Source organism: Phlebotomus papatasi, chromosome 1 (genome assembly GCF_024763615.1).
Source record: "Phlebotomus papatasi isolate M1 chromosome 1, Ppap_2.1, whole genome shotgun sequence".
In the NCBI taxonomy this organism is placed as follows: Eukaryota; Metazoa; Arthropoda; class Insecta; order Diptera; family Psychodidae; genus Phlebotomus; species Phlebotomus papatasi.
In genome coordinates, this window is record NC_077222.1 from 98,275,626 (window position 1) to 98,301,231 (window position 25,606).

The 25,606-nt window shown below is 33.6% G+C and overlaps 1 protein-coding gene across 1 annotated transcript in view; it reads left to right on the top strand.

Annotated features, from left to right (window-relative positions):
- The window catches only part of LOC129809956 (M-phase inducer phosphatase-like), a 106,639-nt gene that overhangs the window by 17,790 nt on the left and 63,243 nt on the right, over positions 1-25,606 (top strand). Inside the window, exon 3 of the mRNA XM_055860131.1 lies at positions 10,547-10,610. Within this exon, the coding sequence (XP_055716106.1) occupies positions 10,547-10,610 (64 nt within the window). The remainder of the gene's footprint in view (positions 1-10,546; positions 10,611-25,606) is intronic.

Below are 25,606 nucleotides of genomic sequence, written 5' to 3' on the forward strand. Positions count from 1 at the left end.
AAATAATTTAATTAGAAGAAAGAACACTCTTCTCAAAAGCTTCAAATGCAATTTCCTCTAATAAAAAGCTACTCTGATCCATGAGAACGTTTTTGTACCCCTTTGTCTAAATCCGTTAAAATTGGCGCAGAAATGGAATTAAGAATAACAGTTTCCTCGAAATGAATTCCTAAGTAAATTTCGTTTTTCCTAAAGGTGCTATTAGGGATTTTATTAATTTTTGAATAAGCTCAAATTAATTAAAATTGGACTTATTTTTGAAAATTTTTGTGAAAGCTGTTTTTTTGCGTTCGAAAAACGGTTCGTTTCGGGGATAATCCTCCAATGGAGACCATTGGTCTATCTAAAATTCTGATTACATCTTTGACATTAAATAGACGCTAACAATCTTGAGTGATAGGCACCTAAATCTACGTATATACAATTTTGTATTCACAATTTCGTTTTTGGTATCCTGTGGTCCCCTTATCCATTTGCTGACTGGGCCTTTCACTCCGTATCCGCTACATCTTTTAGATCAGCATATTTTCATGAAATCGAAATTCGAATTCCTTTCTTTCTCACACGCTTTTCTTATGTCTATCTCATTCTTTCGCACCCTTCTTCTTCTTCTTTTGAACATCACAACAAATTCGATTTAGCTTAAACGAGTTTGAAGTGCGAAAGAATGAGAGAGTCATTTGAAAATCTTTTGAGAAAGAAAAGACACTAATTTTGATTACAAGAATTTTTACCGATCTAAAAGGTCTGTCAGGGTCATAAGGACATAAATACACTTTCCTTATGAAAATAACTGTGAGTAATGATTCGATTCTTCATGGGATACCTTTCACCCAATCACATCTTTAAATTTTAATTCTGATGACACTTCATCAACTGTAAAACATGACAAGTATTTGAAATTTTTCACTTTGACAGCTATTTAAATTGTTTCAAATTTTCAAATTCAACCGCAATTAATCTAATGGGATATCACTGTGATTTTAGTGTGGATTCGATTGATAATCTTCCTTAATGCATTGCTAAAATTAAGAAGATATTGACCTGCATCCTCATGAATAATTCATACGAAATATTTTACTTATTTTTACGTGAATTTATGCGTTTGAAACTCGAAATAGAATTGGACGACAAAAAAAAGAGTTCTTTTATCAAGTATTCTACTGACCGTTGAAGCAAAACATCAGCAGTATTGAGACAGTGATAAGTGAATACATAATGAATCCGCAAATGAGAGAGTTGAACAATTTTGTGATAACATTCGAGAGCATTTTTTTGCAAACACTGACCGAATTTATGCTTTTGCTTCATTAATCGCAACTCATTCACGTTCCTTGGGCTATTTTTTGCGGATTAACAGTCGGAATCGTTTAAAGCCACTATCGCAATTAACATGTAATTGCAATGAGATTGAATTTGTTGCAATTTCCATGCGATAAAACGAGATATTTTTATTTGAAAAGTGTCAAAATTTTAGATTCTTTTTATTACATCATTTTGGTAATTTTTCAACAAAACAAGAGATAATGAGCTGGTGAGAAATTTGATTAGAATTTTACTTTATTTTTCCTAAAATTTTGTATTCTTTTGGAAAGTAATCACCATATGTTGCTGCCAGACATTCAGTGTGGGGTTGACATATTCTTAGTTTCGTGACTATTATAACAAGGGTTAAGGGAATGCCTTTGGGTGAATAGCATTATGCAATTTTCTCTCTTCATATTTGCACCGAGTTAATTTCTGGAAGCATGATCAGCAATTTTTCATTCTTAATTGATTAATTAGCATTTTTGTTGTACATAAGTGGCGCTATATGGTTTGTATATAATTTAGGTTAATCATGGGGCAATTTTTAGCACTCTTATTTTCATCAACTTCGCACTGTGCTGTCTTTCATTGATAGAAGAGACACTTCTATTCCCTGAAGAAAAAAAAGGAGTGATATGATAAGTAAAAGTGCGTGTATGTCTTTCATCATATTCCTATTTAACATATGCGTATAGTGAATATTCAAGTAGAAGAAAAACCATTTCAATAATAACTGAAGAGCACTGTGACTCCCTTCGTACCAGGGAGAGGGAATAGAATAGACACATAGATTATGTTTAGGGTTTCAGTTCGATGCCCTTATGAGCACATGGGGAGTTACGCTATTTTTATACACTTCCAACTAATGGGGTGTATGCTCAAATTCATATGGCGCGTATTTTTCGGAAAAATTGCACCTGGCTTCCAAAATTGTGAGTATTGACTGGGCAAATACCCCACATTCTATTCTTGCACAATATTTTCAACCCTTGGTAGAGTAGGGTACTCGATGATTTAACTTTTTTCGCCAAAAGAACAATTTATTCCGCATAAAATAAATATGGAATTATGCTACGTTATTTATCCATACATCCGCCTGTCTGATCCGTCCCTCCTTCACTAGAGCTACAAGCTAAGTGGTTAGAGATAGCGACTTGGGGTCTTCTGGGGACCCCTCATAAGTACACCTTCGCATTATCAATATGATTTACATTTTTCTATGAACGTTACGAAGAATTCCGGTCCATTCGCCTATCTGATCCGCCCCTCCTTCACTAGAGCTACAGGACAAGTGGTTTGAAATAACGATTTGGGGTCTTATGAGGACCCCTCATAAGTACACCTTCACATTATCAACATGATTTTCATTTCTCTACGAACGTTCTGTTTTGTCTTTCTCCATGGGTTTTAGAAATAATGTTAACGGGTTAAGATTTTCCCAGATCAAAATTTAAAAAGGAACTAGAGAACGCATTTCTCAACCGATTGAGACTAATGATACTTGATTGAAAAGGTCTTAGAATTCCTGACAAATATAAACCAAGATCCAAAAATAAACCAGTTATGAACGAGTAAGAAACCGATTATGGATCGAAATTTTAAGACGATCTATGAATCAGTTTAAAACGGTCGTGAATCAGTAAACATAAAAAATTAAAGAAGTCGAAAAGAACTTCAGAGATAGTCTAAACTGGTGAGTTGGACTTGGAAGAGCAAATTCATTAAGGCAAGATTAGAAGGAAATTCGAGCAGTACCTTGGCTTAGTTCCACAGCATTTTTCCGTATAAAGAATAGAATAACCTGATTCAGTACTTGATCAAAATCGGAACAATTTTATTTAAAGTCTATGAATAAGAATAGAATATTTATTTACTTGAAACGCAAAGAATGAGATTGTTAAATATATCATTTCATTAAAAAAAACTTAGATCTTGCTAATTAAAAAAATAAAATTCTATATTCCTAAATCGACGACTCAGAATATAAGTCGAATCGTTTTATTCGCTTTTTGGATACTTCTTTATACGCCCTACTTTCGCTGTGAATATTATACTTGAAAGATAATTATTTTCAAAATTATAGAGATTTTAAATCTCAAAAATCCTATACTAGGGGAATGTTGGCATGGTTCGCACAGAGTGAACCTTCAAACAACGCAAATTTTCTCTTTGTTTGCAAAGAGCTAGGTCGTCATTTCTTAGCCATAAGATAGATAATTATTAAGTTCATGAGACGAGATTAGAAATTGTAAGTTAGATCCTTACAAACAAAGCGAAAATTCACAACGTTTGAAAGTTCACTCTGTGCGAACCATGCCTACATTCCCCTATGCATGTAAAATCTCAGCTTCAAATCGCTCTCCTGTAAAATTTGCCTACTGCGAGTTATTCGTCTCTTATTCAGAGCGGTCGATATGGATCTGTGAAGAATTCCATGAACACGTAGAGCATTGGTAACAAGGAGATCAAAAATACGTAATAATTAGGTAATATTCATAATCACAAAATAGCGCAATTAGGGGAGAGTGAGGTAGTTTCACGCACTCATTATTTTTTAAAATAAACATTTTTAAGACGAAAAATAATTATTCAGCGAGTGTTCTGTATATTTTCTAATAGTCAATACTCAAGAGAAACTAACCGTTAGTTTGAATAGGCTGCGACTTTCTGTTCAGTAAAAAATAAAATTTTATCAGTAAAAAATAAAATTTGGTCAGTAAAAAATAAAATGTGGTCAGTTAAAAATTAAATATGCTCAGTAAAAAGCTTTTTAAAAAAATCGGTAAAAAATTAAATTTGGTCAGTAAAAAATAAAATATGGTCAGTAAAAAATTAAGAATATGGTCAGTAAAAAATCAGATTTTATCAGCCTATATTTTGGTCAGTCAAAAATCAAATTTGGTCAGTAAAAAAATAAAATTTGGACAGTATAAAACAAAATTTGGTCAGTAAAAAATCAAATTCGGTCGGAGAAAAGCCAAACTTGGTCGGTAAAAAGTTAAATTTGGTCAGTAAAAAATAAAATTTGGTCAGTATAAAATAAAATTTGGTCAGTAAAGAACAGAAGGACGTAAACTTAATACAAAGAAAAAAATAGTTTAGAATTAACTTCTTTTCGTCATAACGGTTTCAAAAATAAGAAAAATATCAACATTTTGTTTATGTAATTTTATAATTTTTTAAACATAAGATTTTTATAGGGGTAAGGGCCCAAATAGACTTAGGCCTATTCTTGGGAATATTTAGCCCTCACAGAAACAAATTTTTGCATAATTGTTCGTAAGGGTTTGTGAATTCCCATTGGGGACTTACGAAATACTCGAAAATCGTATAACCCACAAAAAGTTCCTGAAAGTTTGTACTTTTGACTAAATATTCTTGAGGTTCAGCCTGAGTCTATTTGGCCCCTAAGTGTAACCCCTAATAATACACCTAAAGGGTAATATTTACACCGATTTCAGATCACTGCCGTAAGGGTAAAATTAACATTACCGGAATGTTATTTTAACAGTTTTGAATTTCTCTGAGTTCAGGTGGTAATGACAATCTGAGAACCTGAAATGATAATTACAGAATATTTAAGTACTTCTACTGACCAAGTTCTGAGAAGTCAGTTGATAAGGGTAAGTGCCTATGCTTCGTACGATCCCAAGCTTTATAATAAGTAATATTTTATGACATTATATTTTACAAGACGTTATGGAGAAGAAAATGCTTCTTGAATCAGCGAGTTCCGTCTTACAATTTTTTTTTTAATATTTTAAGACCAAGTGTATTTTTTCTTAAATATGACAAGATTAAGTAGAAAAGATAAAGGTAGACCATTACTAGAAAATCGCTTCAAATTCTTTATGTCAAATATGTCATATGTCATTTACAACTGTCAAGTATGACAAGTTTTTAAATTTTCAAATTGACAACGACTGCACTGCTACTTTCAAGTTAGGGCAGGTTAATCTGCAAACCAACAATAAATTTTATTGAATTTATTCTATGACATTACTTAATAACTTCTATCTTGCAAACCCAGAAGGGGTGCTTGTGCCTTGGACTGTACAAGATATCATCAGGAATTCCAGTAGGACAAGGTGAAGAAGAAACGCCCTTGGTACATTTTGCCTTTATGCCTCGTGTTATGGATGTAATTTTGCGCCCAAAATCAATGGAGTCCGACGATGAATTTCCTCAATTATGTTGCGTATGAAACACTAGGCGACTTGGACATAAGTTCTTACATTTGTTGGTCACTGGGTGTTCAAGAAGGGATCAAGTGCAGAAGGTCAAAGAGCGGAACACCAGGCAAGTGTTTCACGACTGTTACAGTCACTCGACTGAGACTATTATGCTAACTATCCTTTCTGGTCGCAAACTCAATGCTGCCCTTATTGCACAATATCAGGAAACATTCATCCCAACCTAATATGCTAAAAACTCCAACGATCTCTTGCCAACTAGAAGAACTCAATCTTCCTTAAAGATGTTCTTCAACTTGATCTCATCTATTTTCTTCCATCAATTTGCACAATTGATGTTTTTTTATCCAAAATCTTCACTATAGGAATATTTAAATGAGATGCAAATGTTGTCTTAAGAAGTGTGATCTTTGCGATATTTTGTCTCGTGCGCACGTGTTCATTGAAGACAGCCCCAAGTATGCGAAAAAAAGAGGTTTCAGCCTTGAAGACAGAGGAAAGGGAAAAAAATCTCAACTTCCTCTGCCCGGGCAGGAAGAAGGGCATGGTCTCTGTACAGCACGAATTGCCTCATATTTACATAAACTGTTAATAAGAATTTGGCGCATATATTCTTTCTCTTGTTCGTTCCAAAAGACAGTAAAACTTAAACGTACATTTTGCTTAAGCACTGTGACGATGCTTCCGACCATTCGGCTTTTTTTTCTTATTCTCCTCCAATTCCTTTTTACAGAAAAAAATGTAATTAAATATACCTTGCCCTAAATAATTGTTAGTTTATGGCTGTTGGTGTGTATTTTGTGGGACAATCAAATCCGTTAGGGAGCGCGGGTGAATTGTATAAGGAGAATCTATTGAATTTTGGGGAAGAAGTCATTAAACTTTGGGAAAAGAAGATAGTACACCCTTCTTCAACACAGCACGTGTGCACTTTTCCTTCTACGCAGTATTATAGATCACTTGCTAGATCGCGGTGCGTGTAACCTACATCAAAATTGAACGCAATAGAGCAAACAATGAGGTATATTATATACCTCCGATAATGCTGAGGATTCATTTCCTTAACCTGATTTTTTTAAACGATTTTATTGCTCAAACTCTTTAAATAGAGAACGCAACGATATAGGTATTCCATGGATTTAGAAGATAACGATTTATGCCAACCTCCAACTAGGTGTTAGAATCATACATGATCTTAAATTGAATAAAATATAAAATTTTAAAAACAATTTAGACACTCAGAGCAGAAGTGGTCTCCTTTGTATGCATTTCCCTATTAAAACGGTCCACTTCTGCTCTTAACGTCTCAATTATGTTCTTCTGTTTCTTACTGATACTTTTATTAATAATATTACAAATGTACTTTGATAAATATACATCGTGAAAAGTTACTTTATACGCTCAGTTCCATTGCTCAAAGTTTCTTTTGAAAAATTATATTTAGGGGAGAGTGAGGCAGTTCAGGCTTGCAATAATTTTGAGCAATGTTAATTTTTAGAATAAACTATTTTAGAGGAAGAATAAGAATTATCTTGTCACTTATTTGAATATTGTATTAAAATGGGCCTGGTTCTATTTCTCCGAAGTAGGCTACAAACCCTTCAGGTTCTCCGTGAGGAAATACACCTGAAAGCGAAAGAAAGAAAGCGACAATTATTTTCATCGTCCTCGGAAAAGATGAATGCCTTGAAAGGGCTGGAAATAATCAAAGCAAAACCTTTTTTAATGATATCGGTATTTGTTGCTCCTAAAAATGAATATCTGGAACAGAGATGTGCTCACTAAATCGTATTGAGACGGATATTACGTATGTACTGGCAATGTTAATTTTTTCATTTTATTTCGGTTGAACCGCATATAATAATGGACTTAAATTTAAAAGCGATTTGCACATTCAAAAGGTGTGCCGTATAATAAGCATTAAACTTACCTTTCGAAATAAAGATCATAGCAACTAGGTTGTGCAAAACTACCCCACGCCATATAAAATTAAAGAGATCCTTTTCTATCTAAATGTGTCAGCTTTCATACGATTTAACCACGTTTTTGAGTTTTATAAGTATAAAAATCGTTTGGAAATTTAATTTACAAAATATTTTTTTATTTCTGTTAAATAATACCGAGATTTTTTTTGTAATAATTAATTTTGTACAAAAAAAAAACAAATTGCTTTTCTAGTGGAATAGAACTTTTTTATAATGGAGTCTTTTTTCCAAGGTAATAATTTACTTTTCTTGAAAAGCACCTTCTGCATGTTAATTTTTTTTAAAAAACAAAATTATTATGCACGAGAATTTTTAGTTATTTTTTTATTTTTGATAAAAAAATAGTAAGAAGAACAAGAGAGGTTAACATGACTTAACTTTAGAAAATACTTTTAATTTTATAATTGTTCAATTAATTACAGTTCATTTTCATTTGACAAAAGAATATATTGAACTCCTTGTAATGGCCCCAACTTCCCCTATTTTTACAATATTTTTTTCTTAGATAGATAGACATGCTTTCATCAGCAATGCTCATAAGAAACAGCACAAGAGAAACAAAAATACATTACAATTTTTAGCGGCCACCGCCGTCTTAGCCAATCATCCATAGGATATATAATTTTATACAATCTTCATATGAAAATTTACGATGTATCAAGAAAAAAAAGAAAAAAAACCAGTTAAAACTGCTCTGTGTTATGGTGTTCTAACAAGCATTGTGAGAGGAAATGGCTAGCTTTTCCTAAGCTGTGAGCCATAGATTGAGGCATCAGCCCCAAAGTGGACAAGATCAGACATAAAATTAAAAGAAAAACATTGAAAATTAAATCTAAAACGTATTCTACATAACAGAATTTGAAAAAAAATAAATAAGATACTTTTCATGTAAATGTTTTACTGCTCGAACAGATAGAGCAATTATTTATAATCTCTCGGATTTTGAGTTATATATATTACGTTTCGACTCCTTACTCCTTATAGGGTGGAATTTTTGAAGTAGGGGGAAGTGGAGCACCTTTGAAAGTGGGGCACCTTTAAAATTGGGCTTTTTCACCTATTTTTAAATAAAATTGAGCCTTATCATGATATAATTTAGCTGCACGAACAGATTGAGAAACTAAATTACATTATGATATAGCTCAGTTTCACTTAAACATAGGAAAAAAAATCCCAATTTCAAAGGTGCCCCACTTCCCCTATTTTGGAAATCTGGAATTCCTAGTTTTTTGACGTCACACTGTTTATCCGTCTGTCCTACCGTCCGGCCGTTACAACGCATAGTAGCCAAACAGTCAGAGATAGAGACTTGGAACTTTTGGGGGACCCCTATAAGTCAAGCCTGGGACCATTAACATGTCCCTCATTTTCCCTAAACCCTCCCCTTCTCCATCAAACCCATGTTTTGGGGATTGCTCGAAAACGCGTCGTGCGATTTTTTTTTTCATTTTTTGAATAAGTTTTAGATTACAGACACAGACATTTCGTCCATATACAAAAAATCCTTTGAAAAGGTCTTGGAATTTCTGACACATAAACCGATTCAAATCGGTTCTGAACCGGGTCATAACTGATAACTAATTTTTACGAGTAATTCAATTGTATTACTCCTGAAGGTGTATTTTGGACAAAGTTTTGAGTGATTTATGGATCGGTTGAAATACATTGTGAGCCGAGAATGAACCGGTTATGAACCGATAAGTAATTTTTTCGGTGAAAATCAATTGTATATTATGCGAAAATATTCCTTAAACTATTTTGTAGGATCTTTTGAAGATTTATGAATCGGGCAAATCGGATAGGAACCGTCATACGGTAAATTATGCTAAAGTATTTTTGAAGTATGGCATCTAAGTCACAAGTTCGAGCACTTTACAAAGCCTAGGACGCTTTTCCATCCCTTTTGACAAGAAATTTATCGCGAATTCCTTTAAAATATTTAAGAAACTTAAAAATCAGTTGTCCTCGAATTATTGAAGGGTTTTTGATGCATCCGTTGAGATCTTTTGTGAAAATTTTAGAAATTTCCACCAATGCAAAACAGTCCCTACCCAATGAAATCCACAGATCTCTGACAACACTTGACCATTAGAGGAAGATGTGGAACATGTCGAAAGCTCTGGAGAAGAGGTAGACTCTACATTCTACAAATAGTGTTGCCGCACCCGGATGGAGTTTCCCCTCTAAAAACACCACTATAAACTTAAAAACGTTCAATGAAATGAATAATTTTTTGGATTTATTTTCGAGTTTCTGAAAATAAATTAGAGGCTGAATTATATCACATTTATTAGGTATTTATTGCATAAGAGTTGATTGTGATTCTACGAGAAATTATCCATAAACCCAAAGTCGCTATCACTCACCGTTTAGTCTTAATCTGACTCCGTATTGTCGACAAATCCTCATAATATTCTGAATTCTAAAGTATGCTATTCTACGAAAATAATGGTAGGGTAAAAGCAACGTCTATTGACACTTTAAGAACTCGTGTCAGCACCTATTGACACCCTACTCTGTACCATTTGGGATACGAAATTTGAACATCTCTGTTTATAGTAAAAGGTATATTACAGAAAAAACGTTATATTACTTATTTTTTACTAGATTAATTAATTAATTTTCAACATTTTGACAAAAGTGTCAATAGGGGTTTCCTGTCGAACAGACGTTCCTCCGACCCTGTTATACTATTTTCCAGTTTTTAGCATCTTTTTTGTATAAAATCTTTCAAGTTTTAATTACGAATGTGAAAATCCCGATTGAAATTTAGACAGTGATACAATGTTGCCTAAGAAATTACCTTATCATTTGAGGGGACTTTTTCTCACGTGGAAAACGTTATGTCACTTCCGTTTTTAGTTTCAGCAACCGTTTTACATTATTTGTGGATATTTTACATATATGGGGTACTGTTGATAAAGTACACTTGAAGAATAATAAAATCTTTGATTGCTCATATTTGTTGTGTTGAGAGCAAATATTTATTTGCATGGAATGTTTGCCTCCCTTCATTCCCTTTTCATATGTCGCTCTCTAATGAAATCCTGTATGTTCCAGATCACTCACCAACGGTGGACAGTGGATTTTCCAACACCTACCAATCTGAGGAAAAATCTACCAGGTAAGACAATTGGCAATTTTTTATGCAAAGCAAAATCTCTGGAATTCGGCTCTTTATGCGGTTTTTTTTGGAATTGCTCTTTGGGACGTAACGGTTTAGCATCAACCATAATCACTTCCTTCTTGTGAATGATGTCTGGGTGAATTTATGTGGTCTACATAGGGGCGGCATTTAAAAAGAGCATTAGGTATAAATTCTCTAATCCTTTACTTTTGCCAAAAATTTTGCTCTATTCACTATTCATCACATGAGCGATTATTATCACCTGCTTCAGTTTTCAAATGTTTTTTTTTTGTTCTCAGAGAAGGTTTTATTTATGTGTGAAGATAAGTTTTTATGCACACAATGTTCAGGAGAGTTAAGAGAAAAAAAATCAATTCTGAGGATTCACAAAAGGGAACCCCCTACAATCTTGGAATTCACTTGATGCTGTCCTGTTTTGTGGGATGGTTTTTCTCCTATCTTCCCTCTTTTTTTTATTCCAAAAGTGGCTAAATACTGAGACCTTTCTGCCGCACTTGCACACATAATGCCCAACTATCTACCATTAATTTTGGCGCGAAATTCCCTCTCTCAGGCTCCTTTCTGTGTCTTTTCTTAAGGATTTTATAAGCGGAATAGTTATCGAATTTCCTATCCATTCACATAATGTAAGCACTATGTACTGTGAATGGATTCCTGGAAACAAAGATAGAGAGATTATGTTTATGTGAACTCAAAGTGTTTTAATTCATAAATTATATGAATATATTAAATGATCTGGGGGAAAGGATGAAAGCCAAGACACAAGATGCCCAATTGTGACCAGTGAAAGTCCTGGCGCCAATAATGACCAAATGCTTATGGTTAAATGATGTGGTTAAAGAAAGCGGAAATTGCGCCAAAAAGTGTTTGTGTTTATTTTAGCGCCAAAACAGACAATACATAAACATTTTATGTACTCCTTCGTTTTTTTGTGTCCCTGGGATATTCCACTTGATCCAGGAATTCCTGCCTCTCTTGTACATCTCAGCCCATGTCCAATGCCATCATACAAATAAGAATCGGCATCCTTGCCTTTGATACACGAGCCTTTCAATTCGTTTGTCCATATTTAGGAGCATTTTTGTATGGAACTTTACCAAGAAATCCCTCTCACTCCAGTGCAATAGAAAATAAAATAAAATGTTATATACTAGAAAAAAAAACATCACAAATTACATTCTCGACACCGACCTCTTCTCCCAAGTCATTCATAATACGATGTGGGAGTGAAATGGGATTTTTCCCATAAGATTTCTCTCTTAAGTCGCTTCCTCCTGCCACTGAAAAGCTATTTTGCACATTCCTCAAGTGCCATTTTCTGACCAAAAAAAGAAGAGGATATTATTGGTGAGGTTGAGGAGAAAATTGAAAACATATGAGTTCGGTTTTTTTTTCAGCTCCTGTGAAGTCCTGATTGAGGGATTGCTCTCTTGTGATTGCCTAAGGGAGTTTCGCGCCAAAAATTGCTTTGGGTATCAAATGTGTGGTCCAGCAAAATTCCTTCCATTCTCTTCCTATGAATATCGAACGTGTTACTGACAATAATCTCCACTTTTCTAAATACCTCTTGGCTTTTCTTTAAACTTTCCCATTTAGATCTCTTTTTTAAACAGCTTCCCTTGCGAAATATCTAACACAAGAACTAGTCCCTGATTAAGGGCTTGTCAGTGTAAGTTTTCTGATAAAACTAAGCATAACTTTGTCACAAGATCTCTTGCACATATCTGGATGGTATTTGTGAGCACAAAGAAACTATTGAAAATATGTTTGTTTTCAATTCACTTTGTTCTATTTGGGCATTTAGAAGATGCTGGTTAGTTCCTTCAATATTTTCCCATCCGCTTTTTCACTCTCTTTCTCTCCAGAAAACTCGTTCTCATCTATGGAAGACTATTTGATTAGTTGAAGAGACTTGTCATGGATATTTGAAGTGCCCTGTGCACTTGTTCTTGCGTTTGTTGACGCATTATTTCTCTTTTTTCAGTAAATAGTCCGTTAATGTTCAAACTCTCGCGCTTTACACATTTTTTTATGCTGGGACGATACATTGTTACTCAATGTACAAAAAGCAATAAGGTCAAAGCACCCCTTAAGGCTACCTTAAATCACCTCATGGCTATGGCTCTTTCTCTTTGACTGACCTAGCCTCAGTGAAATGTAAAACGTATTCTAAATCCAAAGCGTACAACCAAAAGAAGGGATATTTCCATCGTTTGATCCTAGAGGTTGGAATCTACACTAAGACGGCGGTGGACACATCTTGAATATAATAAAAATTGTGCTTGAAATTCGAGATAAAGAAACTAATGTAAGTCGAATTGGTTTCGCCGCTAAAGTCCCTGCCGTTATTATGATTTCCAAAGACTGATTGGGTACATAAAGTGCCTTGTCCCTAGAGTTAACCCTCTGAGTGGGAATGAAGAGTGTACACCTTTAAGCAGAGAGCGATCATGCCTTCCGATCGTATAATGCTCAATGCTCTGAACCACCCGTTAGTTGATCCTGAGCTGATCCTCAATACACCCTTAACAAGAAAAATCTTATCGGACCACCACCACTAGGGGAAACTACTCTCCCTTCGAACGTTCATACCTTCGAGTAATGTGAATTTTCTTGTAGTTTTCATAAGAAACTTACACATTTCTAATAAATATTAGTTGGCTTATCATCAATTGTTGATAATTACGTGATAATTTTGTGTAAATTTTATACAAAAAACAAAAGAAATTCATATTATTCGAAGACATGAACGTTCGAAGGGAGAGCACTTTCCCCTAGTACGCTCTTGAAGTCCAATTTCCAAAACCTCGGTTATTTTATTGTCATCCTAATTGGAGTTTCATATTAAATCCTTCATTAAGATGCCAATTTATAGACGAAACAGACGAAACTCAGGAGGGAAAAGAAAAGGTAAAGAAAAGCTTTGTTGAAAGGGAAGTTTTGTACTACTCCTTTCTTCCTTTGTTCTTTATTTAATTTAATCTTTAAACCTATTCAGGAAATGTGCCGTACAGGACTAATTATTCAAATCTGCATGTTGTTATAATATATCAGATTTGATTAAGAAAATCAGAAAAGAAACGAATGCTTAATCTAAAGCTTCCAAACCTTGCTTTATGCCTAAATGCATCGCCCGCAGCAAAAGAGGGCTACTATCAAAGCAAATTGCGCTAATATAACTTATGATATTACACAATGAAATAAACTTAGAGTTACAGGGAGTTCCGGCTTAAGTAAAAACGGATTGAAAGAATTTGATATGAATTGCCTATTATTAGGAGCTTTGAAATAATTTTCTAATTTTCTCTTCCGTATCTTATTACAAAGATATCTCCTGTGAGTATGCAAATTTTCTATGTCACTGGAGTGAATTCACGGGCTTTTTCGGTCCCGAGAATTTCTTTCAAAGCGGACCTCCGTGTACTTTAACAGGTTTGAAATGTCCTTGGTCTAACAGTTTTAAGAGTTTTGGAAACTTCTCTCGCAAACAAACATTTTTCTTATAAATATGGAAAATTGACGTGAAGAAAACGCATTCTTGCGTTATGAAAATTACTTGCAACGCAGATGAGTGTTCTTACGTAATTTTCACGTCATACTTACTTCAGAGTGTTGTGTGTAACTTAAGCAATAAACGCTACGATTTGGTTTCCATATTTTTAGAGGACTTATCTAGCCTTTTGGATAAGAATCATGTCAGAGAAATAACGTAAAAGAGATTTTCACTAAAATATCAAAATTCATTGACGTCTACGATAAAAGGGGTCGTGATCAAAATTCCGAACGCCAAAATCCCGAAGAGATAAAATTCCGAGTGAGTCGAAGTCTCGAAAGCGAGCATCCCTAATGGATTGAAATCCTGAATGGGTTAAAATCCCGAAAATCCAAAATCACGAAAACCCAAGATCTGGAAAGCCAAAAGTCCGAATAACTAAAATTCAGAAGGAGTAGAAATCCTGAATGGATCAAAATTCCGAAAAATCAAAATCCAGAGGATCGAGATCCCAAAAACCAAAATTCCGAAAAGCCAAAATCTAGAGGAGCCAAAATCATGAAGAGACAATATCCCAAGTGGGTCGAGATCCCAAAAACCAAAATTCCGAACTGGTAGAAATCCTGAAAGGATCAAAGTCTCTTAAAGTCAAAATCCCGAAAAACCAAAATCCGGAAAGCTAAAATCCTAAACGCCAAAATCCCTAAAGCCAAATTCCTGAAAAGAAAATCGCGAAAAGCCAATTATTCGGAATTCTGGTCTTTTCGGACCAAAAAATCCCAAAAAACTAAAATCCCGAAAGTCAAAATCCTCAAAGCAATAATCCCGAAATCCAAAATCTTGTATTGTCAAAATCCTAAAAGGGACGAAATTATACGAAGGATAATGTATAGAATAATTTCGCAAAACACAGAAAACTTCCCTTTGCGTCCAACAAGTGAGGGTGCATTCCTCGGACTAGCTATGACACTTTTAAGAATTCGGGATTTTGGCTTTCGGAATTTTAGCCCGTTTGGGATTTTGAATTTCGGGATTTTAACCCATTTGGGATAATGGCTTTTCGGAATTTTGGCTATTCGGGATTTTGAACCATTCGGGATTTGGGCTTTCGTTATTTTGTCTTTAGGGATTTTGACGTTCGAGATTTTGGCCTCTTCGGGATTTTGGCCGGGAATTTCGTAATCTTAGAAGATAATGGATTTTGATATTTACTATTTCAAAATTTCTATTTGTGACTCTATAGCCAGGTCTCACTTTTTTTCTAAAACATTTTCAAAATTCTTTTTCTTGGATTTTAATTTTTGCTGAAAATTTCATGACTAATTATCAAGCTTTGCTTTATTTTATCTTTTCCTATAATCTTGACCATCGTCGTCTTAGCGTTCCTTTCTAACCTCCGGGACAAAATTGAATTGTTTTATTTGAGAGGCTTTCTAATTTTATATTGATAATTGGGGTATTGCTTATAAGGGGTGCCTTTACCCTACTATTCTCCTGCATTGGACTCTGCAAGAAATTTGCAATTATCATGTCTTTTGGTTACTGCAGAATGCCCATCCCCAAGAGATGATTGCTGGTTCATTGACCATGTTCGAAAAAATTCAACCAACTTTGCCTCTGACTTTTCCTGTATAACCTGATTATAATTAAATGGTAAAATCTGTCAGATCTTAACCACAAGTTGTACTTCCCAAGAAGCCCAACAATTTTCGACCATGCCATTATTTGGTTATTTGTTGTAGCACAGTTTACCCTGTGATTTTCTTTCATTATTCTAAATGATTTTCACAAAACTGATTAAGGATGAAAAAGCATCACAAAATATGTGTGTTATTTTGAGGGATATCCTATTGATGGATATGCCTAAAAAAAAAGGATTTTCTCCTGCGTTTCTAGGAATATTTCAAATAAAAAACAAGAAAAGAATCCCACACCTATCAATTCTCTTTTGAAATCTATAGAAATTTGAGAGAAAATAAGAAACTCGTGCTATTTCTTTTGGCATAAAAGTTTGTGTTGAAATGCAAAATGAGAAATTAGAAGAATTCTATGCGGAAAGGGGTGAAATGTTGCAAAAAGAAGGAAGAACAACAAAGAAACTAACCAGTTGTCTTCTATTGACGATATGTTGAATAGACATTGCGGTTGTCTTTCAAATCTTAAAAGAGATTTTTGAATGATTTTTTTTCAGTGTCCGATAGACCAAAAGAGGCTCGATGAGGTGGCATAATTCTTCTGAAGAAGCCTCCTATGCCTAACGATGTGTTAAAACATCATCAAATGTATAATCAGCTGCCTTTTGAGAATTTTTGTGGTTTTATCAAAATAGCAGAAATATTGAATTAACGTGTGAAATTCCAGACTGAATTGCCTATCGGCGATTTTTTATATGAATCGTTAGCTTATGGTTATCACACGACAGCTGTTTGTTAATGTAATACTCTCTAATCAATCCAATAGTTAGATTCAAGGAAAAATCAGATCTTCAATCTTAATAGAATGTATTAATTTGTCTAAACATATGCAATAATGAAAAGAATTATCCAATTTTCTACCAGCATCTGAATTTCTTGTATTAATAGTCAGATAATTCAATCACTGTGAATAATTTCTTTCAATCCCCTAACACGTTATATGGATGAATTAATCTCATAAGGGCCCTGTATTAATGTCTCAATTTTTTCTGTGCTCATTGAAAAGCAATGCATTCTGTTCGAGACCTTCCCAATCATTAATAATCAAATTTAACAATAAATTGATTTGTTAAGAAGATTAGAAAATGAATATTTTATAAAAAGTATCAACTTGATATGTCACACCGCTCAGCTTTAGATTTTAACGGTCGTTTCTTAAGAAATTGACCATGTTGCCCATATTTCAGGACGTCAGAAACCTTTCCTCAGGCATCGTCCCTTAACTTTAGTTACAGGTTTCTACTGAACATTCACGAACCGGTCAATATTTTCCGTTCACGACCTGGAAACCAAAATCCATCCAAAATACCCCTGAAAGAATTTAACCAAGAATCTCTCAATAATCTGTATGAATTAGGGCTTATTTGTTGACCCATGTGGAACTTGACCAAAAAAAAAATGTAAAAGCCTGTATTTCGAAGAGACCGACCATTTCCTCTTCTTACAATGTATTATTCAAATAGTGTGTGATTGAAGGAATCATGTTTAACGATGAGTGCAATAAACCCTTCTTATCAAAAATATGTCTTTGAATTAAATTTTGGATATGTTTACTTCCAGAGGGTCGATAAAAAATACATTCATTCACAAAAATTCTATTGGTTTTTGCTTATCGCAATGTCATTAAAATTCAAACATGTGGAATATTTTCAGGTTCAGTTAATCGATTTGGTTTATTTAAATTAGGGAATGTTTGGAAATCGTCCTATTTTATTGCTCAAAGTCAAAGAGAGAGCAATACTTGGAATTTTGAGACACTTATATATCTCTAGCATTACGCGTTTTGCGAATTTGAAGTTTCAAATAATAAGGAAAATGTAACACGAGTTACAGACTGGTGGTTTATCCCAGTTCCCGAGAATCTTGGAATCGAAAGTGATTTTTCAGAACAGAATGGATCATGTCCTTCATATTCAATCCTAAAAAATCTTGCCGGAAAAGAGCGAAAATAAGCCATAGGGGGAAGTAGGGCACCTTTGAATTAGGGTAGTTTTGAAATTATGTGAAAGTGGGACACCTTTGAAAGTGGGGCACCTTTGAAATTGGAATTTTTCTCCTATGTTTAAGTAGAATTGAATCAAATCATAATGTAATTTAGCTTCTCAATCTGTTTGTGCAGCTAAATTATATCACCATAAGGCTCAATTTTATTTACAAGTACATGAAAAACCCAATTACAAAGGTTCCCACTTTCAAAGGTGCCCCAATTCCCCCTAAGTTTTTTCTCCTACTTTTAAATGAAACTGGACCTTATTATGATATAATTTAGCTCAACAAACCAATTGCGAAGCTCTATTACATCATGACAAGGCTCAATTCCATTTTGAAATCGGAGAAAAAAAGCCCAATTTCAAAATTGTCCAAAATCAAGATGCCCTACTTCCCCTTATGACTTAACCTTAAGTATGACGCTCGTATAAAACCGAGTATAAAAGGGTCTTCAGACTAGAGGCTTAGGTCTCAAAATCTTAAAAACGAATCATTTTTTTTTTTGGTTTTTTCAGAATGTAACGAATCACTTTCCCTTAACATCCAATCCTAGGTCAGAATTTTATCAAAAACCTTGACCTATTAGGAATTAGAGGAGTTAAGCCGTGTGGCTAAACGGAAGCTATGGCTAGGTCGGAAGCTCGTATAACGGTAGTTTGTCTACTTTTCCGTATTGTCTTTTTTATTTTTCCGTAAACTTGTTGTCGGAATAGAGGCCAAATGATAAGAGATATCGAGTTAGGGTCTTCGATGACCCCATTTTCCCCTAATAAGTCAATAGTACCTAGATGTTTATTCTTTTTCCTCTCACTTTACTTTACTTTACTATGCTTTAGTCCAGGCGAACATTACATATAAAATCGTTATTATTTAACGGTTAAAGTTCAGTTATTCTTTAGCGTTTATTTCTCAACAAAATTTGTCAAATTTAGAGTTTTTGGAAAGATCTTGAAAATTTCAACCTATCTGCAGCGGTCCTAATCAGTAATGAATTAGCAAAGTACTCATACATGATTTATTTCTTTTTCGAATATTGCTTATTTTTATTTTCAACTGGGCTTTATATTATATTAAAACATTTATGAAATGAGCGTTTCTTTAACAATTTTCGATTCCGGAATGTTTTTTTCATATAACAGATCATTCAATAAGACCGTAGAATCTAAGGTAGCGTCATCAATTTATGGACGGCTTGCAAAAATCTTAAGTTCTTATCTAACACAGATTACGAAAAATCACAAAATTGTTAATCACATCATGAACTGATAATTTTATTATTTTTCGAAATTTTATCCACATAACTAAACCTCAGGTCTGAAACCCTTATAAGACAGATTGGAAGTGTTAGAGAAAATCCGAGGATTACAGTATGTGTGATTGTTAGGAAATGACACTTAATTGGCTGTCAAAATGCAGTGAAAAATGGTTTTCCAAGTGTCACATGAGCATTTGGTAGAAAATACGAATTAAATTGGCTTTAAAACGCATGATCTCTATTACAAACGGTTAAAACAACTAAATGAAAGTTCAGTCTAAACAGTGAAGTACACAATTTTGTGTCCGGTGTAATGTTTGCGGTAAAAATGAAGCGTATATAGGTGGAAAAATCTTGTACGAAGCTGAGCAAATCAGTGCAACTGTGTAAAAATCGCCACTGAATTTGAATTTTTTCTAGAGGAAAATCTAAGAATTTCAAGAATTTTGTGAGGTGTCATTTAGAACCTAATAGATAAAAGATTTATTTGACATTTGAAGAGGAACCAGAGTTAGTACCTAATAAAAGTAAGGGATTTTTTAATTTTCTTGGATATCATTTACTTTTACAATTCTTAAAATTCCTAATATCCTCATAATTTCTAGAATTAATAAAATTGAGGATAAAAAATGTGTAATTCTATTTTTCCAACCTGTCTGATTTATTTAGCTAAAAAAAATGTATTCTTTGAAGTTTTATAAATTAGAATATATTATATCATGTCTTTCGCTATTTTGTAGTGCAAAAAAAATATTACGAAATTCTAAGCATTTTTTGGTCTTTCTTTGCACATTAGACGCTTGTTTAGAACCTTTAAAATTCTAAATGATACACAACAAAATGCGTAGAAATTGATTTCATGGGTGAATTTTCTTGAATTCCCAAATGTCTTCCTCAACAGGCTATCCATCCAATTGTAAATCAATCACACCAATTGTTAACACCATTTATTAAGACGATTCCCCATGCTAATGAGCTATTTTTCTGAATTTTTTTTTTCGCACTAATAAGAGATATGTAATATATTTAACGTACTTTTATCGAATGATGAGCCATGTCTAATTGCCAAAAAGATAAATTGGAATTTATGATCAATCAGAACTCATCCCATTTATGTGTTTATGGATGAAATGGCGATTCAATAGATAAAACCAATACGCACGTGAGACAAGAAAATGATGAATCATTAAATATATTTTATTTCTTTTTATCCGATATTCCTAGAGAGGTAGTTTCTTGTTGATTTTTGCTGGAGGATGTAAGACATCTTCAAGATATCTCTAATTCGGTTCACAAATAGATTTTTAACAATAGTCTTCAGTGGAAATGTTGAGGTGTCTGTTGAGCCTATATTGCGTGAAATAACCAGTTCTTGGGACCAAAGATTTCTGTTCAGAGAAATGGACAAGGAGGATTGTTGTATAAATTAAAGCAATAAACCAAAAGTGATTCTTTCTCACAAAAATTGCTTTTGGTAGTTTAGTTGAAATTTTTTGGAAGCTTTTTTTTTTAGAAATTTTGCTCAATAAATGGATATTGTTTGCATTGAGGAGATTTTACTGAAAAATAGGATAAAAAAATCATGACAACATTATTTTTGTTAATTGTTTGGTACATGTTTTCTAAAGAATTAGAAGAAAAGTGAAGCCTGTTGCTCAAACGGCGCGCGCACAGTCAGAATGTATCCGGTCAGCTGGCTTCACTTATTCTTGCAATCTTTTGTGTCTCTAATACCAAGTGTTTTCTCGGAAAATGAACTTCCACTTCCTTCATTGAGTCTGTTTGAAAAACAGAAGGATCCATCAGGACAAAAATGGTGAATGGTTTATTGTACATTCCATTTTAAATAGGGATTTCCTGGCAGCTTACCCTTAATTAATTTATTGGAAATGATTAAACATCGCATTTTAGTTTTGAGAGAAAAAAAAACATAAAAAGAAAGAGATTTAGAAATCATTTTAATGCGTTTGCTTAATCACTGTGATATTTTCGGAGACTTGATCCGTGAGAAAATTCTTGAGATGGAAGCATCAAGTATCATTTGGGATGTCTCTCCCGCATGGACACAGAACCTGTTTTATTATTCAAATTACAGGAATAATATACATTTTATTCAAATGGACAGAGGTTAAAGTGTCTACGGTGAAAACAGAAAATCTCTCTGAATAATTAGATTGAAGTAAAAGTTAAGATGGGGCGCGCTTTTTAAACAAACCGTTGCGAATATCTCGCTAGACGCTTGAACTAGTTCCCCCAAAAATTCGCAAACTTGGCGGATTCGCTATTGATCCCTACATTGGTGAATTCTTGCGACATTGCTAAACTGGTTTTCTGCATTGATCAGATTTTTTTTAGTCAATGAATATGTTTAGGCTTTTTTTTTGGGTCGTCTTGGAGTCTTCTGGACTGATCTTGACTCGCGATCGTTGCATACAAATTGTGATCCTTAGTCGATCAACAGACTGCAATCCTTTGTTTTGAAGTACAATTAATAAACGATTTCTCAGATTTTTCCAATTTCTCCAGAGCAATGTTGAGGACTGAAATACAAGAAGTGCTGTTAAGATCAAACGATCACTTATGAGGAATAATAATAGGTTTTTCGTGAGATGGTTCTTTCGGGGATCTCCATTATAATGAAGGAGTGTGGTTGTTTTCTATAAGAGAAATATCTCGCCATTTGGTGCCAAGTATTTAATACGTCTCGGGTGTTTGATTTGAAAAAATTAACGACTTGAGCATGAGTTTTTTTTCTTCTTCATATCTCTTATGTAATATCTTTTGAGAAAACATTATGAGGGCAATTTTTTATTTCGTCTTTTGGTATAAGCTCCCCATTTGTAACGACATCCCATAGGAGTTCCAGTGGAAGTATGCCCCCAGTGTATGTTTTTCATCTGTTTTTACTTCAAAAGTTGGTGGAGGCTCCAGGTTTTGAAGAAAGCCATGGTGGTGTCCCACAGGAATGCGATCGAAGGTTGATGACACGGCGAGAATGGGCATGAATGTTCTTCAAGGAGAAGAATATACCTACCACGGGCTCACGGTGTGCTGTGCTGGGTATAGGAGAGAAGAAAAAAATAATATTCCTCTCTTGGGCCCAAAGTATATAATTCTCTTCTTTCCAACCAGGAAAACTGAGTGGTTGTTTTATCTCAGGCACAAGACTTTATGTATCGTCGTATATTATCTTTTCACGACTGCTGCCTCAAAAGCCGCGATTGTTAGGAAACGAAAACTCCCAACCCAGAGCTACAAAAGGTCCGTAGGTGATGAGGTGTAGTAGTGGTGGAGCCCGCGATTGTCGGTTACATAATTATCGGACCCGTCTTTTGTTTAGGCAATATAAGAAGTTGGATGGTGCGAGCGGTGGTGAGTCGCGAGATATGTTTCGATGATGGTGGAACAATAAATGTACCCAAATGGTGGATGAAGGCACTCAAAGAGAAAAGTAATAATAAAAAGAATCACGATTTTTTGGGTGCCCGTTGAGATTTTCGATTAACTCCTTTTTCGTGTTCCACTTGGAGATCCCAAAAAATTCCCATATCCCTCTCCCCAAGTACAACTAAAAAAAAAGGCTAGAATTTTTTGGGCCCAACCTTAGTTTCTCTACACTCCTGTGGATTTTATTTCCATTTCAATGTCTTTTCAATGATGACTGATAGAATACCCAAGTCACATAAAGCAGTCCCAGACCATACTTTGTCTTCTTTGTTCAACCATAAGGAAGATTTTTCAAAAGAAAGGGTCATACTCAGCAACTAAACATGAGAATGTTTTATGTGCAACACCCATTATGTATAAACATATCTTCACGTAAATTTATATTTTGAGAACAACACCGAGGGTAAGGGCGATTCGGTTGAAGGAATCACGGGAATATAAGTGGTAATGAGGAGACCAATATATAATGTTGGGTCTTTTGCATAAAAACCCAAACAATACCATCGGATCCTTCGGGAAAATATACAATTCTTCTTCTGACACCTCTAAGCCCCCAACAGACACATAAGGTCATCTCCTTCGTCTCAAATGTTGATGAGCACCTTATTTACCATTAAATTTCCTCCATTATCCTTTGCCATGAAAAGAGATTTTTTTAATAGAAAATCACCGATAGAAAGAGCGTTGAAAATCCTATTAACTTCTATCTCACACATTTGGACGGGACTTAATTCAAAGAAATAAATCAATATCAAATTCCGTGGCTCAAATGTATTATTTATTTAATCAAAATATATTCGTCTACGGAGAATGCATCGCTCAATGCTTTTATTCTATCCTTTCTTTATACCTAATCTTATGTCTGCGGTTCGTACAAAAAGAATCAAAAGAAAAAAAATACAAGAATTTCTGTGATAACCGATGTTATTTTCCATTTATTCTATATAGTATAACACTATATTTATTTATTATTATAGGTAAAACAAACAAACCTTAGTTTACGATTTTAATAACGTGTATTACAATATTTATACAGTTTCCATAAAACAATTCAAATAACAAAATTCACAATATCATGGATGAACTATTAAACAAACCCATGGTGAAATTTGAGAATCATAAATTACAATGGTTAGAAAGTGGCTTTTAAATTGTAATCCAGGATTTTCTCTAATCCTAATAATTATTGCAAATTGCCAAATTAAACTTTTCTAGAAACTACCTTGAATATTTTCTAGTCGGGTCATTAGAAAATTTATATTTAATTGCAGCCATAAAATCATTAACATTCTCTAAAATTTACCTTCGAAGGAAAGGACACACTACCTCGGCTACTTATGGACTTAACTTAAAATCAATCCAGATTTACGAAATGAGCAGATCTTTAAGGATTTTTTCCTAACATTATTTAATTTATACTCTGCTACTCTTAATTTCTCGGGGTGATTTTCTATCCAGAATAGTTTCTAAATTAGTTTATTAGATTGTATCAGATTGGACAGTATTTTGGAAATATTGTTCAATAAAAATTTAATTTGGTATGTTTATAAATAATAAAACTGAAATATTAAGTTGTAAATGGCCAAGTCTCAGTTATCCTGCAAAAAGGAAAAAATAAGATTTTAAAATTTATTTGCCCATAAAACATTTGATTAGTAGATTGTATAAGGAGCATGGTAAGATTTTTAGGCTGCAGAAACCTAAATTCTGTTTGAGCCCCTTATATCTACCCAACAAACCTTACTCCAATTCCTTTAAAAATTAGCTGAACTGCAGAACAAAACATAAAACAAAACACAAAAAATGGATATTCGAGAAAAATAGATCAATTACGATTGACCAATTCACTGACTCGTCTAACTAATAATCTAAAAGGATTTATAATTTTCTTACTAGCTCACAGTCACTTCGTTTAGATTTTTCCAGAGAACTTGAAGGTTAAAAGAGAAGGGCAGAGCCACATGAACTTTTTATATGAAAATATTTTATAAAAAGGAACTAAAGTGAAGTTAGCTGCGAAATACATTTGAAATTTAAAAAAAAAAAAAAAACTGAGCAATTTGAATGTTAGGAATTAAATTTAGGATGCAATTTTGAAGAATTGAAATTTTAAATGAAATGAATTGTAGAACTATTTTAATTAATTCCCAACACTAGGTGTTTTTTTTTAATTTGACGTTAAAATACATTAAAAAACATATTTCCAATTTATTTTAAAATTTTATGGTTCCGGCACACCTTTTAGATCAGGAAAATTTCGTGTAGTCGAAATTCATATCCTTTTCTTTCATAAAAGTTTAGCATATGTCTATCCTACTCTTTTGCATTCTTCTTCTTCTCTTAAACATCACTCCAAATTCAATTTAGTTCAATCTAATTTTGAGACCGAAAGAGTGTGATAGACTTATGCAAATCTATTAAGAAAGAAAAGGACGCGAATTTTGATTTCATGAAATTATACCGATCTAAAAGGTGTGCCAGAGGCATTAGAATCTTGATTCGAGTTATGGGACACCAAAAATTGTGTCTCCTGCTTTATTCGTCAATTGCGATTTTTAACAAATATTTTGATTTTTTTACCTATTTCGGGAACGGCTTTAGATTTTTTAAATTCTTTTGTTTTATTTTCAAAGATAATTTTGTTCAGTTAAAACGATAAACGTAATTGAATTACGTATCCAAGTTTTTTATAATTGATTTATTAAAAAAAAATGATTTTTTATTGTTGATCAGTAACATTGGAGTAATAGTACATTCCCTCAGAGAAAATTCTAGCGTTGCTTTTCCTTTTGAAAAATTGAAATATGAAGCTACATGTTTTTAAAATAAATTAAAACCAGTTAAATTCACAATTAGAACACTGACTTTTCAAGAATATACTACTCCGTAATGCAAAGCGCACAATAACTTTGTTTTGTAAATATGTTTTCAAAATTTCCCATGAGAATGAGTGAGATGACTAGATCTAGATCTCACTCACTCTCATGTCAAAAACATGTTTACTAAACAAAAGTTATAGTGCGTTGGTTAGGCATAATACTTAACTATAAAATAATTTTTTATTACTCTTTTTTCTTAAGAAAAAAAACTTTCG